Consider the following 20,129-nt stretch of genomic DNA (forward strand, 5'->3'; position numbering starts at 1 on the left):
AGTGACCTTGCGCCCCCTTTTCTTGTCTGCTTCCCTTTTCCCACCCAGGGCAGGGCACAGCCCGAGGGAGGCTCAGGTGCCGGCAGAGAAGCAGCTAGGCCTGGTGGAGCGCGAGTGGCCCGCGGCCTAGGCGTGGGGCTGGAGGACGTTGGTGTAGTCGAGGGAGGTCTGGGGCCTGCCCTGCCGCGTGGCTGAGAGGAACCGCTGCACCTGAGGGGAGGGCGTGGGTCAGGGCGCTCTGCTGGCTCTGCCCAGCCCCCTGCCCTGGCCTGGCCCCTGGAGGTGGGTGCCCACCGTGAGGAGTGTGATGGCAGCGCTGTAGCTCACACTGAGCAGGAAGAGTGTGGCGAAGATGCAGAGGCCAGTCCACGTCCACAGCGCCTCACTCTCGGCCTCCTCCACGCACACGTCCAGCTCTGGGAGACCTGGCCAGTCAGCCCTCCCGGCTCCACAGAGGCAGCGGTGGTCGGGAACAGAGCCCCTTGCTGCTCTCGGCAGCCCTTGCTGCTGTTCGGAGTGGCAGAGTACCCTATCCGGGGCCCTCTGGGACTGCGCAGAGCCACCAGCCAACCCTGAGGGTGGGGACCCAGGTCCCGAGTCAGTCAAGAGCCCAGGACCAGGCTGACCACTCCTGACCTCTCATCTGTGGGCCCCCACTCTGGCCCCATTTTCCCTCTGTTCCTTACGACTTCTCTGGTTACCTCTACTCCACCTCTGTCTAGACCCCACACCCTCCCCAGAGAAGGACCCAGCACCTTGGCACAGGAGTGGCCCCTCGCTCAGGGCTCTCGGAAGGCTGCGTGAGCTCTGCAGCCTGGCTCCCAAGACCTGGGACTCACTGCATGGGTGCTCTGAGGGGCTGTCCTGGTGTGGACTATGAGCCCAGGCCTGTGGGAGTCCAGAGCGGCCTCCTGGCCCTACCCTGGCCCGGCCCCGCCTACCAGCCTGGTCCCTCTGGCTCCTCTTGCCCTGGGTCCCCTCCACTCCCTTCCCCAATGCCCTGAGTTGCCTGCTGGTCACGGGCCACCAGCAGGCGCAGGTCCAGCCTCGGCCCCTCACACCTCTTTCTGCTGCTCCCGGCCCGGAGCTGGGTGCAGGTGGGCCGGGATGTGAGAGCGAAGCTGAGTGCATGGCTGTGATGGTGTGCAGGGACTGTCTTCAGACATGGAGGGGCTTTGTGCTCACGGGGTGCCCAGCGCCTGTGTTTCTGTGTGGATTTGGTGGGTGCTGTGCACTTGGTATGCATGACCACGGGGAGCATTTGGATCGGGGGTGTCAGATGCACCCGTGGGTTTGAGGCCTGGGAGGGGCATGTAGCCTGCTGTGGGATTCTGGTGTGGGTGAGAGGGAGAGTGGGATGGAGCCCAGGTCTTGGGGTGCATCCATCCTGTGTCTGACAGGGTGACAGGGAGGGTTGGACTGGAGCACACCATGTGGGGCCTCTCCATTTCTGTCTGGGATCCAGCGGCCCAGGCATGACTCAGAGGAAGTGCTTGGGAGTAGCCGGGCTGGAGGCAGCATGGGAGGCGGAGTGTGGGCCACATGTGACCATGTGTGGGGTGCCTTTGGCATCCTGGTGGTGGTGCAGGGCGCTGTGGAGTTGCTATGGGGCCGGTACATGCACAACTGTGCCGTGAGTGGGCGTGACTGGGCATGTGAGGCTGGCAGTTCCCCCCTGGGGGCCGACTCAGGATGGACTGAGGGGCAGGGGAGGGGCAGTAGGAGAGGGGGCCTGGGTGCTGACCTGGGCCTGGTGTGCCCACAGGGCAGGGTGGCGGAGGCTGTGGGGTGTGAGTGGGCTCGGCCCCACTGGCCCCTGTGCTGGGGCCAGGGCTCTGAAAGGCGGGGCAGGGCAGAGGCGAACTGCAGTGGCACAGACTCGGGGGAGGGCTGTCTGGGGTCCTGTGTGCCTGTGTGGGGGTTTCACTTAGGGCTGTTTTTCCACCTGGAGGGGCCTGTGTGCCCATCTACACCTAGAGGGGTTCAGCGGTTCCTGCCCAGGGGGGTAGAAGCCAAGTCCCCAAGAGAGAGGGCCGTGGGGGCTAGGCTCCCTTGCCCCCTTCCCTGAGGATCTCCCCTGGGTCTTTGGACTCCTTGGAGGGGGTGAACCCAGAGTAGGGGCAGAGAGGGCCCAGGGTATCTGTGATGAGTCCCTGCAGATACACTGTTTGACAAATACCCCTGACATGAAGACAGATGGATGACATGGTGCCTCAGCCCTGCCCACCTCTTCCCACCACCTCTCCTGGGGGGACTCAGCCCTGCCCACCTCTTCCCACTGCCCCTCCTGGGGGGCCCATTCCTCTGTGCCAAGATGCCCCTGCCCACAGCCCTGCCCGCTGCCAAGAACGGGTGTACCCAGGGCTCTGAGCAGGCACGGTTTATTGGGGGTGGCTTCCTGGGGTGGTTGCAACAGTGGACAGAAGGTCTGGCCAGCCCTCCCCACTGCACAGCCGGATGGAGCCCTGAGAGGGAGGGAGGCAGGAGTGCATCATTTACCGGGATTTACAGACACCGCTTGCTGGACGATCCATGAGGGGCTCGCTGCCTCATGGACTGCACGGCAGATGAACTCGTCTTTCCGCTCCCATTCGGCCTTGGTCACCTCCAGGCGGCTGAAGACGAAGAAGCCGGAGCCCTTGGTCTTGCGGGGCTGCGTCATGCTGTGCCGGGCGTCCGGGAGCTGCACCTCGTTGTGCAGCCACTGCACCGATATGTCCTCAGGCATGAAGTTCTGGATCAGGCAGCCGAGGGTGCGCTTGTCCCGGCTCTCCAGCTTCTCCGGCGTTGCGAACACATAGACTTCCGGGGCAGCACGCGGGCCTGTGGCCAGACGTGGGGTCAAGCCCAGGCTCCGCTCGCTGGCTCCCTCCCTCCTCCCCACGACCCTGGCCTGCCTGTGGCTCACCGCTGGTCTTGGTCGTGGACCGCACGAGGGCCCTGGGGAGGTGGGGGTGGGTCACCCTGCACTGGTAGGTCTCCCCCTCGATCCAGTCTTGGGTGCCCACCGGCAGGACGGACGTAACGGTTAACGTGCCATTGCGCTGCTTCTGCTCCCTTGGGGTGGCCTGGGGCACAGGCTTCCCACTGGCCCGGGACCAGGTCAGGTTCACGGTCCCCTTGCTGGGTGCCAGGTCCACCACCAGACAGGTGATCGTGGGCGACTTGCTGATGAACAGGTCAAACGGGCTGGGCCGGCTTAGGTAGGCACTGACCCCTCTCGGGTTGGAATCTGTGGTGCACCGGAGGACTGTGTGAGGCCCGCCCGCCACCTTCTCTGGCCTCTGTGGCGGCCACCAGGGAAGGTGGGAACGTACCTGCACACTTCTTGGTGCTGTCCTCAAAGGTGTCACCTTGATAGGTGACCTGGCAGGTGTAAGTGCGGTCCGACAGCCAGTGCTTCTGGGCGAGGGTGAGCTCACTTTGTGTGGAGGCCAGCTCACCCTCCTGCGTGGCAGGAGGGGCGGGCGAGTTCACTTCCATGACCTGCCCGTTCTCCAGCCAGGTGACGTTGATGGCCCCTGGGGTGTACCCGGAGATGAGGCACAGGAGCTGGACGGTCGAGGGAAAGTGCCCGCCGCCGTCGCAGGATGACTGTAAGATCTTCACGGTGGGCGGGGTGAAGTCCCTGGAGCAGACTGGGGGAGAGCTGATGGTCACGAGGGTTGTTGGCCTCCCTGAGCTCTGTGCGCCCTCCCTCTTGCCCCCACGTTCCTGGCCCGGGTCCCCAAGCATGCTGGGTGTTCCCACCCACCCCCTCCCCCCCTGCCCGCTCTGCCAGCCCTCAGCCTGGCACTCCTGGGAACTGTGGTCTCTGAGCTTGGCCCTCTCTTACCGCCAAAGGTTTTGTTGACCTCTTTGTCTGCGGACGATGGAGTGTGCACCACATGGCAGGTGAACGTCTGCTTGGCCCACGAACCTGAGACGGTCAGCAAGCTGATGGTGGCATAGTGACCGGAGGGCGTGAAGGTGGTGGCTGGTAAGGTCATAGTGCTCCTGTTGAGGGAGCCTGCGTCCCAGGTCACCATCACCGGCTCCGGGAAGTAGCCCGTGGCCAGGCAGCCCAGGGTCACGGAGGTGGCATTGGAGAGAATGTGTTTGCAGCAGGGGATCAAGGGGAAGACGAAGGGGCTCTGTATGGAGGCTGTGAAGACAGAACCTAGTCAGTGCCAGCCTCGGGCCAGGGCCCATCAGGCCTGGGGGTCTGGATGGAGGAGCTAGGGACCCCGTGGCAGCGCAGGGATCCAGATGGCCAGGCTCATTTCGGGCCTTTATCCCCACAAGCCCCCGGCCCAGGGCACCTCCCAGGGCCGCCGTTCCCCCACCAGAAGCTGTTGCTCAGCCACTATCCTCAGGATGGGTTCAGGAAGGGGGTGCCTCCAGGATGACCCTAGCGTCCCCAGCAAGGCGCTGCAGCGTGGGCACTCAGAAGCAGAGGCACTGGGCCATGCCTCTAGGCTGAAACCCGGGGACCCCATGGGACGTGGAACACCAGAGCCCTCCCCCTTCACTCTCTCTCTGGGCTCATGGTGGATGGTCTGCCTGCCCTCCAACCCCGACTCCCATCCCCCGAGGCTGTGGTCTCAGCTCCTCGGGCTCTCGAGTGCTGAGCCCCCATCTCCCCAACACAGCAGCCCTCCCCTGACCTGCCAGACACCCATGGTGCTCTGCCTACTCCTGACCTCTAGGGGAGGGCGGGAAGACTTGCCCTGATGCCCCGGGCAGTCCCTCCCACAACAGAACCCTGGCCCAGACATTGTGGTCTGCACAGCGTGGCCCTTCGCCCTGGCCCGGAGCCCCAAGTCGCCAGCCCATCCTGCCCCTGGAGCCCAGTTTAGGTTGGTCTTGAAGTCTGCCCTAGGCACCCCGAAAATCATAGTATCCAGTCCCACTCTGCCCACCGGGACAGCCAAGTTCAGCTGAGACTGGCCCACTGCAGGCGTCACCCTCCGAAGTGCACTTTAGGCCAACCTGGGTCAGCCTAGCCCAGGTCAGCCCAGGACCTCCCCTCGCAGGCAGCAAACTCTTATTTCAGTCCAGCCAGCTCAACCAGCTTGCTTCTGTCTCAGCTCCTCTTAGTCAGCCAGGTGAGAATGGTCAGTCCAGCTCAATTTAGCCCAGTCCAGTTTAGCTCAGCAAAGCTGGACTTAAAATAGCCACCTCACCCCAACTTCACACAGATGAATACAGTCCAGATCAGCTTAGTCAGCTAAATCTAGCCTAGCTAATTAAATCCAGTTATGACCAGCTCAACTAATCCTACTCAGCTCAGCCCAGCCCAGCCGAACTCCGTTTAGCCCAGGCCAGGCCAGCCCAGCTGAATACAGTTCAGTCCAGCTCAGCCCAGTCCAGCACAGCCCAGTTCAGATGAGCTCAGCCTGGCCCAGCCCAGCTCATATTAGCCCATCTCAGCTGAACCCAGTTTGGCCCGGCCTAGCCCATCCCAACTCAGTTTAGCCTCGCTCAGCTCAGCCCAGCTTACCCAGTCCAGCCCAGCAGCCCAGTTCAGCCCAGTTTAGCCCAGCCCACCTAGGTTCAGCTCTGCTCAGTTCAGCCCAGCCAAGATCAGCTTATCCCAGCAGAACCCAGTTTAGATCACCCCAGCCCAATTCAGTTCAATAATCTAAGCCCAACTCACTCCAGCTTCTCCTGCCCTGTCCATCTCAGGTCACTCATCCAGCCTAGCCCTCCCCAGCTCAACCCAATTTAGCTCAACCCAGCTTAGTCAGCCCAACCAGCTAAGCTTGGCTCAGGTCTGTCCAGCTCAGCCCAGCTCCATCCACCTCAGCCCAGCTGGCCTGGCCCAGCCAAACCCTGTTTAGACCAGGCCAGCCCAGTCCATGTGAACTCAGCTGAACCCAGCTCAGGTCAGCCCGGTTAAGTTAATCTCAACCTGACCCAGCCCAGCCCATATTAGCACATCTCAGCTGAACTCAGTTTAGCCCAGCCCAACCTAGGCCAGCTGAACCCAGGTTAGGTTAGCTTAGCCTAGCCTAGCCCAGCCCAGCTCACCCCAGTCCAACCTAGCTCAGCCCGCTCAGGCTAGCCTAGTTCAGCCCAGCCCAGCCCAGCCCAGTTCAATTCTGGTCAGTTCAGCCCACCCCAGCCCAGCTGAACCCAGTTTAGCACAGCTCGGCTTAGTTCAGTTCACCTTAGCCTGGCCCAGCCCATGTGAGCCCAGCTGAACCCAGTTTATCACGGCTCAGCTCACTTTAGTTCATCTTAGTCGGGCCCAGCCCATGTGAGCCCAGCTGAACCTTGGTTAGCCCAGCCCAGCCCAGCCCACTCAGGGCTAGCTTAGTTCGGTCCAGTTCCCTCTGGCACAGTTCAGTTCAGCCCAGCCCAGATCAGCTCATCCCAGCTAAACCCTGTTTAGCTCAACTCCGTTCAGCAATCTAAGCCCAGCTCAGTCCAGCTTCTAACCCTGTTCATCTCACAGGTCCCTCACCCAACCTAGCCCTCCCCAGCTCAACCCAATTGAGCTCAACCCAGCTTAGCCCAACTAGCTAAGCTTGGCTTAGGACAGTCCAGCTCAGCCCAGGTCTTCCAGTCACAGCTCAAGCCAGGCCAGCTCAGCTCCATCTACCTTAGCCCAGTTGGCCCGGCCCAGCCAAACCCAATTTAGGCCAGGCCAGCCCAGCCCAGCCCAGCCCAGCCCATGTGAACTCTGTTGAGCCCAGCTCAGCTCATCCCAGTTCAGTTAACCTCAACCTGACCCAGCCCAGCCCATATGAGCACATCTCAGTTGAACCCAGTGTAGCCCAGCCCAGCCCAACCTAGGCCAGCTGAACCCAGGTTAAGTTAGCCCAGCCCAGCCCAGCCCGCCCCAGTTCAACCTAGCTCAGCCCGCTTGGGCTAGCTTAGTTCAGCCCAGCTGAAACCAGTTTAGCACATCTCAGCTCAGTTCAGTTCACTTTTGCCTGGCCCAGCCCATATGAGCCCAGCTGAACCTAGGTTAGTCCAGCCCAGCCCACTCAGGGCTACCCTATTTCAGCCCAGCCCCAGTCAGCTCATCCCAGCAGAACCCAGTTTAGATCACCCTAGCCCAATTCAGTTCAATAATCTAAGCCCAGCTCACTCCAGCTTCTACCCCGTCCATCTCAGGTCACTCACTCAGCCTAGCCCTCCCCAGCTCAACCCAATTTAGCTCAACCCAGCTTAGCGCAACCAGCTAAGCTTGGCTCAGGTCTGTCCAGCTCAGCCCAGGTCTTCTAGTCACAGCTTAGGCCCAGCCAGGCCAGCTCAGCTCAGCTCAGCTCTGCTCCATCCACCTCAGTCCAGTTGGCCTGGCCCAGCCAAACCCAGTTTAGACCAGGCCAGCCCAGCCCATGTGAACTCAATTGAGCCCAGCCCAGGTCAGCCCAGTTCAGTTACTCTCAACCTGACCCAGCCCAGCCCAGCCCATATTAGCACATCTCAGGTGAACCCAGTTTAGCCCAGCCCAGCCCAACCTAGGCCAGCTGAACCCAGGTTAGGTTGGGTTAGGTTAGCCTAGCCCAGCCCAGCTCAGCTCAGCTCACCCCACCCCAGTCCAACCTAGCTCAGCCCGCTCAGGCTAGCCTAGTTCAGCCCAGCTAAGCCCATCCAGGTCCACTTCTGGTCAGTTCAGCCCAGCCCAGCTGAACCCAGTTTGGCGCAGCTCAGCTCAGTTCAGTTCACCTTAGCTTGGCCCAGCTCATATGAGCCTAGCTGAACCTAGGTTAGCCCAGCCCAGCCCAGCCCACTCAGGACTAGCCTGGTTCAGCCCAGCTCAGATCAGCTCATCCCAGCTAAATCCAGTTTAGCTCACCCCACCTCAACTCACTTCAGCAATCTAAGCCCAGCTCAGTCCAGCTTCTAACCCTGTCCATCTCAGATCCCTCACTCAGCCTAGCCCTCCACAGGTCAACCCAATTTAGCTTAGCTTAGCTTAGCCCAACCAGCTGAGCTTTGCTCAGGTCTGTCCAGCTCAGCCCAGCTCAGCTCAGCCCTTCCAATCACAGCTCAGGCCAGGCCAGGCCACCTTAGTCCAGTTCAGCTTGACTCAGCCCAGCTGAACCCAGTTTAGTCTAACCCAGCACAGTTCAGCTGAACCCAGTTGAGCCCAGCCCAGCTTAGTCCACTCAGGTGAGCCTAGTTTAGCCCAGTTCACTTTGGCACAGTTCAGCCCAGACCAGCTCATCCCAGCTGAACTCACTTAGATCACCCCAGCCCAATTTAGTTCAATAATTTAAGCCCTGCTCACTCCAGCTTTTAACCCTGTCCATCATCAGGTCTCTCATCCAGCCTAGCCCTCCTCGGCTCAATCCAATTTAGCTCAGCCCAACTTAGCCTAACCAGCTAAGCTTGGCTCAGGTCTGTTCAGCTCATCTCAGCCCGGCTCAGTGCAGCCCTGCTAAGCCCAGGCCAGCTCAGGTAAGCTCAGCAGGTAATACCCTAGCTTGGTGTCATTCAGTCCAGATAGTCCACGAACACCCCTTTTATCCTAAGTAGAGAACTGTAGCTTGTCCCAACTCCTGTGTCGGCCCAGCTTATTTCAACCAAGTCCGGTCGAGTCCAGGTCAGCCTAATTTAGCTTAACCCAATCCTGGACCACTCAGTGCAGGCCACCTCAGCTCAGCCTGATTTTGCCTTGCCCCCCAGATAAGTCCAGCTCAGCCCAGCTCAGTCCACCTTAGGGCTTAGAATAACCCAGCTCAAACCTGGCTCAACTGAGGGTAGATCATTTCACTCTACCCAGTCCACTCACTCAACTCAGCTAAACCCACCTGGCTCGGGCCAGCCCCGATTGCCCTGGCTCAGTACAGCTCAGCTTGGCCAGCCTATCCTCTAAAGGGACAGGGTAGCCCTCTCAGCCCACCCAGCTTGCCTCAGCTCAGTCTGTTCTGCCTGTCTGTCTAGTCCACTCAGTCCATCCCCCTCAGACTTGCCCAGATCCGCCAGTCGCGCAGTGCAGCTCAGGACGGATCCCTGCTGCCGCCTACCCACCCTCCCTCCCGGCTCTGGGCTGGCTGTCCCTGTCCTGGGGGTGGCAGTCTGCACCCAGCCTAGCCCTGCCCAGCGTGGGGCCTCTGACCTTTTTAGTCTCGGGCCCAGCTCTGTCCCAGCCCCTTGCCTTCTCCAGGCCGGCCTGAGGCTGTTTCTAGCTTTCCTGTGTCCCCACGCAGGGAAGGGACGCCTAGAGTCCGTGCAGTGACCAAGAAGCTTGGTTTATGCTGTGAGGGTGGCCCGGGAGTCCCCTCCCGGTCAGGGGCCCAGGCAGCCGCTCCCTCACTGCTGCCTGGGCCAGCCCCTCGACTGGGGTTCCCTGTGGCCTGGGATACCTGAAGTGCCGGGTCCTCCATTGGGTGCCTGTGGCTGGTGTGGCCCATCTGGCTCCCTGTCGCGTTCCCGGATAGCTCCCAGATGATCAGTAACCATGGTGGTTATTTTTATGCCAGGCAATGGAGCCTGGGTAGGGGGAGCTCTGCCTCAGTGCTTTCAGCTAAAAATGGGGTGGGAACCCCCGGAGGCCCAGGCCGCCCTGGAAGTTCCCTTTTCTCTCTGTTCTTGGGAAGTCGCTTGAGCAACAGTGGGGGCTCAGGTGACGCTCCTTCACTACGGACGCACACCGAGTGCTGGGGGAGGTTCTCTGCCCTCTCAGCCCCCACCCCGGGGCCCCTGCCCAGCTCCCAGACTCTCACTCTTGATGCATGCCTGGGCTTGGTGGTGCGGGTCAGCAAACTCGGGGTCCCGCTGCCTGGGAAAGGGAGAAGGTACTGGGCAATGCCACCTCCACTCCCACAAAAGCCTTGTGAAGAAAGGATGGGGGCTCTTTTGTGCAGGAGAATGAGGCGCACTAAGGTGAACTGGCCCTCGGGCCGCATGTCCAAGGTGTGCATGCAGGGCTTCCTGATGGCCGCAGCCCCTCGTCCCCATGACCCGCTTGGAGCTGGCACCCTGCACGGTGGCCTCACCTTGTGCTCACTCCCAGGTCACCGTCCTGCAGCCGGGGGTTCCCCAGTTGGGCTGCTCCTCAAGGCAAGCACATGCAGGCGGGGGCCTGGCCAGGGGCTGGCAGGGGGCCGGGTGGAGGTGGCTGGTGGCTCTGCAAGGTCCCTGCAGCTGCTGGAGGCTGGGGACGCCATGCCCCATCTATGCCGTGGGTGGGTGTGGGCACATGAAGGCTGGGCTCGGGCTCGGTGGCCTTCCTGGAGGCGCCTGTGGTATTTGTCCCTGGTTGCAGCCCTGAGCGAGATGATTTCCTTCACACCGTTGGCCTGCCTGTCCCCCGGAGGCCAGCATGCATGGAGTGGCCGCCGGGGAGGGGTGGGGTGTATAAACCTTTGGGGAGGGAGACACTGGGACCCTGCCCCCAGGACCCCGGGTTCCCAGGGCTGGTGGTCCTGTGGAGGGAGAGGGGTTGTCAGGCCTGGCACCCTCAGAGGGATGCTCAGCACGTGTGGAAGACCCCGGAAGGGCTGTTGGCTGCCAGAGCCCTGGAGGGCTGTGATGTGAGGCTCAGGGAATCCAGGTTGGGTGTGAGTGTCCTGTTCCCAGGCTGTCCAAGGCCCCCATGCCCTGCCTGTGGCCCTGGGGAAAGGTGCCGTGTGGGAGGGTGAGGAGGAAACGCTAGTTCCCTGGAAGGACCCATGATTCTGAGAAACCACAGCAGGGGTGGCGAGCCTCCTGCTCCCTCCGGCCCCAGTGAGGCTGTGTGCACTGTGTGGGTGTGGCTGGGGCTCCACTTGCCCCCCCATCTACCTGCTCATTTTCCCCAGGCTGTGGGCATTTGGGGCAGGGGCCTCAGTGAGAGCCCTCTGGCCTGCTCTCTCCCAGTTCTATCCAATGCCCCAAGCTATGCTAGGCTGCAGGGGCTGGGCAGAGTGGGCCCCCAGGAAGGAGGATGGCATCCCAGCTGGGGCTCCATCTCTGGCCCCTGCCAGCCTTGAGATCCCCAGGTCCTCTGTGTCTCCCTCCTGGGGCCTACCAGGCCTGCTCAGCTCCGAGCCCCATGTCCGTTCTCACCCTGCTCTGCTTTTCCTTGGGGCGGTGGCCCTGCCCTGGCCTTCAGAAATTGCCTTTGCCCCCACCCCTTCCTGTGTGAGGTGCCGGGCTGTTCCTCTCCTGCCCAGCATGTGCCCACCTAGGCCCAAGAGGCACAGTGCCCCCAGCCCCTCCTGCCCTCTTCTGACCTTCGTGCCCAGCCAGTGGCCTGGGCCTTTGCCAAGGCCTTGGTCTGTGTCCAGCTGCCGCTCCTATGGCCCCACAGTGCTGTGCCTTCCCCTCGGTGACGGGGGCTAGACTCTGCATTAGAGTGGGCTGTGTCTCAGCTGTACACGTGTGTGTGTGTGTGTGTGTGCTGGGGTATGTACAGGTATGCTTGTCGGGGCAGGGGGAGAGTCTGCCCTCCTGCCCCAGGCCTGGAATGGCCCTGCCAGGGTGGGTGGGGGCAGCGTGTGGGAGGACAGTGCTGCTTCGGTGTCTGCGTGTGGCTGGTGGGGGCGGGAGGACGTGGTGTGGCACGAGGAGTCTCGGGTTCTGCATCTCCATCCAGCCGCTCCCAGATGGCTGCACTCCTCAGGGTACAGAGCAGCCCTGGGGGGCAGGAGGCTGTCGGGACGCTGGAAAGCATTGGCAGGGATGGGGGTGGGCTGGACAGGCAGTGTGGCCAGGGGGCTTGGAGCCAGGGCAGTGAACCACCCCCCAACTATTTTAAGTTTTAAATGTAATATTTATTCAAGTGTAGTTTACATTCAGTATAATGCATCCTGTTACACGTGAGTTTCAACAAATGCAGAGTCATGCAACCACCACCGTAATCCAGATGAACAGTTGTAAGAAGACGAAGAATCTCTCCGAAAATTCCACCAGCCCCTTTGCAAACAGCGCCTCCCTGATCGCTAGGAATCCATTGATCTGCTTTCTGTCAGAAGACTCTGACTTCATCCAAATGATCTATTATGGAAAATGTTATAAGCAGACAAAACACACAAAACCGTTTTAAAAAGTGAGATATTTAAAAAGTTTTCTTTGGCATACAAACAAAATGAAGGTACCTTCCCATTTTACTACAGAAGTGCAGGTATTTTTCTTGGTGCATAGAGATAAGGCAGAATTAACTTAGAATAAACATGTTCTAAAACTGACCTCCGGAAGAACTAGTCTTAGTCGTTTCTTTGGAGTTTGTGAATCAAGATTAGGGTTTGGTCTTTGGTGTCAGCACTGTGTCAAGGATCAGACAGAAAATACAAATGTGGGTCCCCTTTCTGAGGCCAGGCCCCACTGTCAGGGCATGTGTGGCGACCAGGGGCCAACACCAGCTGAGGCTAAGAGGCTGCTCTCAGAAGGGCGGGTTTGCAGGTGCCTCTTGGACCGTTTGTTTAGGACCAGGACATGTGTGGCTGGGCAGCAGCCTTCAGACCCCCCGCAGGCTGGTGCCCGGTGCCCACAGCCCTCTGTGGGGTTGTCAGGCCCCTGCACCCATGGTGGGGTGCTGGGCTCCAGAGTTCCCTGGGACCAGCTGACCTCTTGTCCTTGGTTTTGGCCCGAATGCAAGTCCCTGGTCTCCTCCAAGTAACCTCCTTTCCCCAGGGCTGTCCAGGCCCCACTGCCGCCTGCTCCTTCCCAGGGCCTCCTGCAAGTCCCGGTGCTGACACTTCTTTGTCCACCTAGTTTAAACCGTGGCCGCCGCCTCCAGCTCTGTGTCTGCCTCCCAGCGAGGGAGCCGTGGCTGACGATCTCATGAGTGTCTGCCCTTCTGAAGGGTACAGTGTGGAGTCTCGTCAGTCTCACTTAAATGCCTAAGCACCTCTTCAGGAACCAGGGAGTCATCGGGGTTTCTGCATCTTTTCTCTAACCGTGTTTTCTAAAGGTTTTTGTGGCAATTTCCTGGAGATTTGCAAGACAGGATTTTTTGGTTGCCAACTTCCGATCAGCTGTAAACTTGCCACGATCTCCCAGGTCATCTCGTCTATTCATGATGCTTATTACATTCTTCCTGATTTCCATGTGGTCAAATTCAATAGTTATTTACCCGAGGCTTGTATTTTGGAGGCTAGAGAACTCTGTTACCAGCTACATCCGTGCTGTGGCTGCTGTAACAAAATATCACAAACATGGCTTAAAACAACAAAAATTAATTTCTTCAGAGTTCTGGAAGTCAGGAGTCTGAGATCAAGTGTTGGAGATCAAGGTGTTGGTGGCTGTCTCTGAGTGCTCCAGGGGAGGACCCTCCATCTCTTCCAGCTTCCTGTGGTGAAATGGTTTGGATGCATGTGCCTCTAAATTTCATGTTGAGATGTGATGCCCAGTGTTGGAGGTGGGGCCTGGTGGGAGGTGATTAGATCACAGGGCTGGACCCCTCATGAATGGTTTAGCACCATCCCCCAGGTGGTGAGTGAGTTCTCCCTCAGTTAGTCCATGTGGCAGCTGGTTGTTAAAAGTCTGGGACGTGCCTCTTCTCTTTTACTCCCTCTTGCCATGTGACATGCCTGCTCCCACTTTGCCTTCTGCCGTGATTGCAATCTCCCCGAGGCCTTGAAGCAGATGCCAGGCCCGTGTTTCTGGAATGGCCTGCAGAAGTGTGAGCTAATTAAACCTCCCTTCCTTCTCTTTTCCCTTCCCTGCCCTTCCCTTCTGCCCTCCCCTGCCCTTCCCTCCTTTTTGTCTTTTTGAGACAAGTTCTCACTATGTTGCCCAGGCTGGTCTCAAACTTCTGAGCCCAAGTGATCCTCCTGCTTTGGCCTCCCAAAATGCTGGGATTACAGGTATGAGCCACAGTGCCTGGTGCAAACCTCTTTTCTTTATAAAGTACCAGCCTCATATATTTTTTTTTTTCTTCTAGTAACACAAACTAACACAGAAAATTGGTATTGAGGAGTGGAATATTGCTATAAAGATTCCTGAAAATGTGGAAGCAGCTTTGGAATTAGGTAACAGAGAGGTTAGAAGAATTTGGGGGACTCAGAAGACAGGAAGATGAGGGAAAGTTTGGAATTTCTTAGAGACTGATTGAGTGGTTGTCACCAAAATGCTGATAGACATATGGACTGCAAAAGCCAGGCTGATGAAATCTCAGATGGAAATGAGGAAGTTATTGGGAACTGGGGTAAAGGTCACCCTTGTTAAATCCTAAGACACAACTTGGCTGCATCGTGTTCGTGCCCTAGGGATCTGTGGAAGTTTGACCTTAAGAGTGATGACTTAGGGCATCTGGTGGAAGACATTTCTAAGCAGAGATTTCTAAGAGGTGACCTGGTTGCTTCTAACAGTCTATGATAAGATGTGGGAGCAAAGAAATAACTTAAAGTTGGAACTTATATTTAAAAGGTGTAAACGAAAAAATAAAACGCTAATCCAAGGGCATTCCAAAGAAACCTGAAAAACCAGTTCAGGCCGTGACAGGAAGGGGTGGAGTTGGAGGTACCTCACTATAACCTCCCCCTTTTGGAGTTTAGGCTCAGCTGGCCAGTATTAACATTAAAACAGGGAGCTTAAGACTGACAAAGCAGACTCCTTGTAGCAATAAGATATCAAATTCCAATCTCACTCTGGTATAGCATCACATGACAGTTGGCAGGCATGGAAGAAAATTAAAGTATTTTATCCCAGAATATATTTCTCTGACACATTTTAGAATGGCCCTGCAAAGCTGTCTCTTGTGGAGGAAATTTATATTCTGTAGAGAATCTTCTTCCCTTTTCAGGTCTCTTCCTGATTCAGGAGAGATTTATCTGAGTCTGGCACCTTTTAAGGTCTGATAAGAGACATTTACCATCTCTTCTCTCTGAAACCTGGAGGCTTTATCTACATAACAAGAACCTTGGCTTCCACAACCCCCTTTATCTTAAGCATTGCTTTTTGCTGACTTCAACTTTTTAGATAACAACTTTTTCAGCCAATTGCCAATCAGAAAATCTTCAAATCCACCTATGATTTGGAATTCCCCACTTTGAATTGTTCTGCCATTCCAAACCAAACCAATGTCTACTTTACATGTATTGATTGATGTCTTATGTCTCCCTAAAACATAAAACCAATCTGTAACCCAACCATCTTGCATACATGTTCTCAGGACCTTTTGAGGCTGTGCCATATTTCATGGCTCTCACATTTGGCTCAGAATAAATCAAGTGTTTTATAGAATTCATTTTTTTCCATCAAGAAACGGAAGCAGAGCATAAAAAATTTGGAAAATTCACATCCTGGCCATGTGGTAGAAAATAAAAAGGTATTTTCAGGAGAGAAATATAAGCAGGCTATACCACTTGGTAGAGAGATTAGCATAACTAAAAGGGAGCTAAGTGCTCATATCCAGAACAAAGGGAAAAAGGCCTTGAAGGGCATTTCAGAAATTTCTGAGGCGGTCTTTCCCATCGCAGGCCCAGAGGCCAAGGAGGAAAGAATGGTTTTGTGGGCCATGCTCATGGCCACCACTGCCCTGTGCAGCCTTGGGACACTGCTTTCCACATCCTGGCTGCTCTGGCTCCAGCCTTGGTTCAAAGGGCCCCAAGTATAGCTTAGGCTGCTGCTTTGGAGAGTGCAAGCCACTCTAAGCCTTGGTGACTTCCACCTGGTGTTAAGCCTGTAGGCCCCCAGAATGCAAGAGTGAAAGAGGCTTGGCATCTTCCCTCTTGATTTCAGAAATGTATGAGAAAGTGTAGGTGCCCAGACAGAAGCCTACCAACAGCATGGAGCCCTCACAGAGAACCTGGACTAGAGCAATGCCAAAGGGAAATATGGAGTTGAACCCCCATATAATGTCCTGACCAGGGCACTGCCTAGTGGAGCTGTGTGAAGGGGGCCACTGTCCTCAGACCCCAGAATGGTAGATCCACTGGCAGCTTGCACCCTGAATCTGGAAAAGCCACAGGCACTCAACTTTATCCTGTGAGAGAAGTCACAGGGGTGGAGTTGTCCAAGGCCTTGGGAGCCCACCACCTGCACCAGTGTGCCCTGGATATGGGCCATGAAGTCAAAGGAGATTACCTTGGAGCTTTAAGAGTTAATGACTGCCCTGCTGAATTTCTGACCTGTTTGGGGCATGCAGATCCTTTCTTTTTGCCAACTTCTCCCTTTTGGAATGGGCATGTTTACCCCAATGTCTGCACTCTCATTGTATTTTTGGAGTCAATAATTTGTCTTTGATTTCATAGGCTGATAGGTGGAAGGGACTCATCTTCAGATGAGTCTTGGGACTTGGGAAATTTGGGTTGTTTCTGGAATCAAGTAAGACTTTGGGGGACTGTTGAGAAGGCATGATTGTATTTTGCAATGTGAGAAGGATATGAGATTTGGGGGGCCAGGGGGTTGAAGGATATGATTTATATATTTGTCCCCTCCAAATCTCATGTTGAAATATGATTCCCAGTGTTGAAGGTGGGGCCTTGTAGGTAATTAGATCATGAGGGCCAATCCCTCATGAATGATTTAACATCATCCCCTTGGTGATGAGTGAGTTCTCCCCCAGTTAGTTCACACACAATCTAGTTGTTTAAGTCTGAGGCCCCCCCTCAGCCTCTTGCTCCCATTCTTGCCATGTGACATACCTGCTCTCCCTTCACCTTTTGTGATGATTGTGAGTTTCCTGAGGCCCTCACCAGAAGCAGATGCTGGTGCCAGGCTTCCTATGCAGCCTGCAGAACTGTGAGCCAATTCAACCTCTTTCCTTTATAAGTTACCCAGCCTCATGTATTTCTTCACAGTAATGCAAATGGACAAACACAGGTGGCTCCTGACACCCCTCATCTTCTCTCTTGTCATTGTATGGCTTACCTCCATGTGTATCTGTGTCCTCTCCTCTTATGAGGACACCAGTCTTTGGACTTGGGACCCATCTAAAATTTAGTATATCATCTCAAGTCCTTAACCTAATTTGTGAAGACCCTATTTCCAAATAAGGTCACATTCTGAGGTTCCAGGTGGGCATATATTTGGCCAGGGAGATGCTATCAGCCCACCACACCAGCCTAGGCTGGTACATTTGCATATAGCTTAGGGTTGACCTTTCCCATGGAAGTATCACATCCCCCTCTGGACTCCAGTTTCACATGCTTTAGAATGCTTCACCTCGTCCAGCAGGATGAGCCTCTTTTCATTTTTTAGCATTTTTCTCTCTCTCCTTTGGACTGGGTTAAAAAGATTGATATATTCTATTGATGCATCTTTAAGTTCTCAGTTATGTCTATGTCTTCTCCAATCTGTCATTAAACTTGAGTAATGTTTTTCTCTTTCTTTTCTTTTTTAATAAAATAGAGATGGGGTTTCACCATGTCACCCAAGCTGGTCTCAAACTCCAGAGATTAAGTTATCCCTCCTTCTTGGCCTCCCAAAGTGCTAGGATTACAGGCATGAGCCACTGTGCCTAGGCAAATGGTGTTTTTCATTTCAGAATCATACTTTTAGTTCTAGAATGTTCATTGGGTTCTTGTAAATATTTTCAGTTTTTTAGAGATACCTCATCTAATCATTCATTATAACCATATTTTCCTTTAAGTCTTTGAACATATTTCACATAACTTCTTTAAAGTCCTTGTCTGATAACTGAGTCTGCATCTAGGTCATCTTGGCATTGATCTCCATTGCCCCTTTTTCTTTTGACTATGGATCACCTTTCAATATTTCTTTGCATACATGGTAATTTTGGTTGTGCTCCTTATATTGTTGATAATGTGGTACAGATTATGGGTTTTGCATTCTTCCTTAGCAGAGCATCGATTGTTTTTTTCAATGTTAGGAAGCAGTTAGCTTGAGTTGACTCGAACTCCAAAGTCTGTCTGCCCGGCAGTTGTCAGTAGCTGGAATCTGAGTTCTCTCAACCTTACAGGTGTTGTTTTCTGCTGGGCCCTTTGGAGTTTTCCCTACCCATGCACATCTAAGGGATCAGCCAGAGGTTTCAGTGGAGTTTACCTGCAGATTGTGGGGTTTCCCTTCGGTGACCTTCTCCTTTATGGACATCTTCTCTTCATTTCCAGCTGCTCTGAAAATGCAGCCCTGCATCCCACTCCTCAGCAGGAGGGCTGCAGTTTCCTGCTTGAACTCTAGCTGCACCTGTTACATGCACTGGGGTGTGAACTTCAGACAAATATTTCAAGGAATAATCCTTACTGGTGTTTGCCTACTTTTGCTCATGTTCCAGTGCCTGCAATTGGTGTGTGTGTGTTGTGTGTGCTTACAGTTTTTCCAGTGTTTATAATTGCCATCTGCCAAAGGACTGGTCTGATATTAGCTGCTCCAGCATTACTGGAATCAGAACGACTTTCTCTCATGTGGTTTTTCATTTTCATTTCCCTGTTGACTAGTGTGGTTCAACATCTTTTCAAACGTTTGGTGGCTATTTGGATATCTTCTGTAAAACATCTGTTCAATTCTCTTTCCTATTCCTCTGTTGAATTACTTGATATTTTTCTCGTTGGTTTACAGGGATCTTCTCTATATTATGGATCTGTTTCTGTCAGTTAGTTATACACGTTTATAGGAAACATTGAGAAAAACTGAAATGGACCAAAAGATTACTAGGTGCCTTCAGTGGAAAGCAAGGCATCGTCTTGTACACTCTTCTAGGCTATTTCATTCTATGGAGCTCTGCATCTTTCATTTTCTTTGAACTATTTTACAACTCTATACGCCAGGAGTCCCCAACCCCTGGGTCATGCACTGGAACCGGTTCATGGCCTGTTAGGAACTGGGCCACATAGCAGGAGGAGAGGAGTGAGTGAGCATTACTGCCTGTGCTCCACCTCCTGTCAGATCAGTGGCAGCATTAGATTCTCATAGCAGCAAACACTATTGTAAACCGCAGATTCATGTGGTCTACGTTGCACACTCCTTATGAGACCCTAATGCCTAATGATGTGAGGTGGAAGAGCTTTGTTCCCAAGCCATCCCCCGATCCTGGGCTGGAAAAATTGTCATCCATGAAACTGGTTCCTGGTGCCAAAAAGTTGGGGACCACTGCTCTAAGCTGTAGATAATTGATAGCCATGCAAAAACTCGTTGAATTGTTAGAAATTCAAGTTCTCATCTTTGAAAGGACAATGAATTCCTCCTCACCTCCCAGGGAAAAGGCCAGTTTTGCATCTGTGAACTCCTTATAGCATTCCTGAATCAATTATGTAAGTGTAGTACTTTGAATTCCACTTTGAACTGGTTGTAACACCTTAATTAATGAGATAAAGAACATCTCTGAAAGGTGTCATCATATGTTTATGTGAGTCATGATCCTCATATTTTTAAAAAATGATCTTTTATCTCGTTGAGATTTCTTCTCCCCGATGGCCCCACCCAGCCTCAGTATCCAGGAAGCTTAGTGTTCTGTGGCCCCGGGGGGCGGAAGACCAGGTGTTGACGAGCAGATGTGAGGTTGGTCACAACTTTTCCCCACAGCTCTGCTTCAACCAGTGCCCTGGGAACGCCTCCCAGCCCCACACCTGTCCTGTCGGCCCAGGCGAGCTCCATGCCATGTGGCATCTCTGCTGGTGACCACCTGGTGATTATGTGTTGAATAGAGAAATGTGCAGCCCCTCCTCAGAGCTTCCAGGGCGTCTGTGCTCTCCAAATCTGGGCTCAAGGGACCTTCTCAGGGTGTGATGTGTTTGTGGCTGAGTTGAGCCCCTGTCCCTGAGGGTAGGACTCGGGCAAGGACAAAGCTCTGGACTCAAAGAGGTTTGTGGGGCAAATGAAAGGAACAGGAGCTTTGGGGTCAGAAATGCGGGTTCCAGCCTGGCATTGTCCCCATGAGCAGGGGCTTCAGCCTCACCAAGGCCTTAGTTTCTATAGTAGTAAGAGAATGTCAGAGACTGCAGCATGCATTTGAAAAGTGTCCAGGGATGGCAGGGGTCTGGCTCTCCTGAATACTGAGGGCGTGACCTTGACCATTGTGAAAGCAAAATAAAATCTCAGGAACCCAAACTCACCATGCCAAAAAGAAAAGTTGAGCTGGGAAGCTGAGTCATGGAAAAAAAAAAAAAAACCAACAGTGGTGCCTTTCCTTTTTTTTTTTTTTAATTTAAGTTCTAGGGTACATGTGCACAACGTGCAGGTTTGTTGTATATGTATACATGTGCCATGTTGGTGTGCTGCACCCATTAACTCGTCAGCACCCATCAATTCGTCATTTATATCAGGTATAACTCCCATAGGCCCTGGTGTGTGATGTTCCCCTTCCTGTG

At 54.8% G+C, this 20,129-nt stretch overlaps 2 gene segments (V, D, J or C); both read right to left on the bottom strand.

Annotated features, from left to right (window-relative positions):
- LOC105525264 overlaps positions 1-20,129 on the bottom strand; it is a 323,199-nt gene that overhangs the window by 12,451 nt on the left and 290,619 nt on the right.
- LOC105525266 lies at positions 2,365-9,691 on the bottom strand. The segment is given in 5 exon segments: positions 2,365-2,823; positions 2,909-3,232; positions 3,318-3,638; positions 3,836-4,144; positions 9,303-9,691. Coding segments are annotated over 5 exon segments (1,383 nt in total).

This window comes from Colobus angolensis, unplaced genomic scaffold, assembly GCF_000951035.1.
Source record: "Colobus angolensis palliatus isolate OR3802 unplaced genomic scaffold, Cang.pa_1.0 Scaffold526, whole genome shotgun sequence".
Classification (NCBI taxonomy): Eukaryota; Metazoa; Chordata; class Mammalia; order Primates; family Cercopithecidae; genus Colobus; species Colobus angolensis.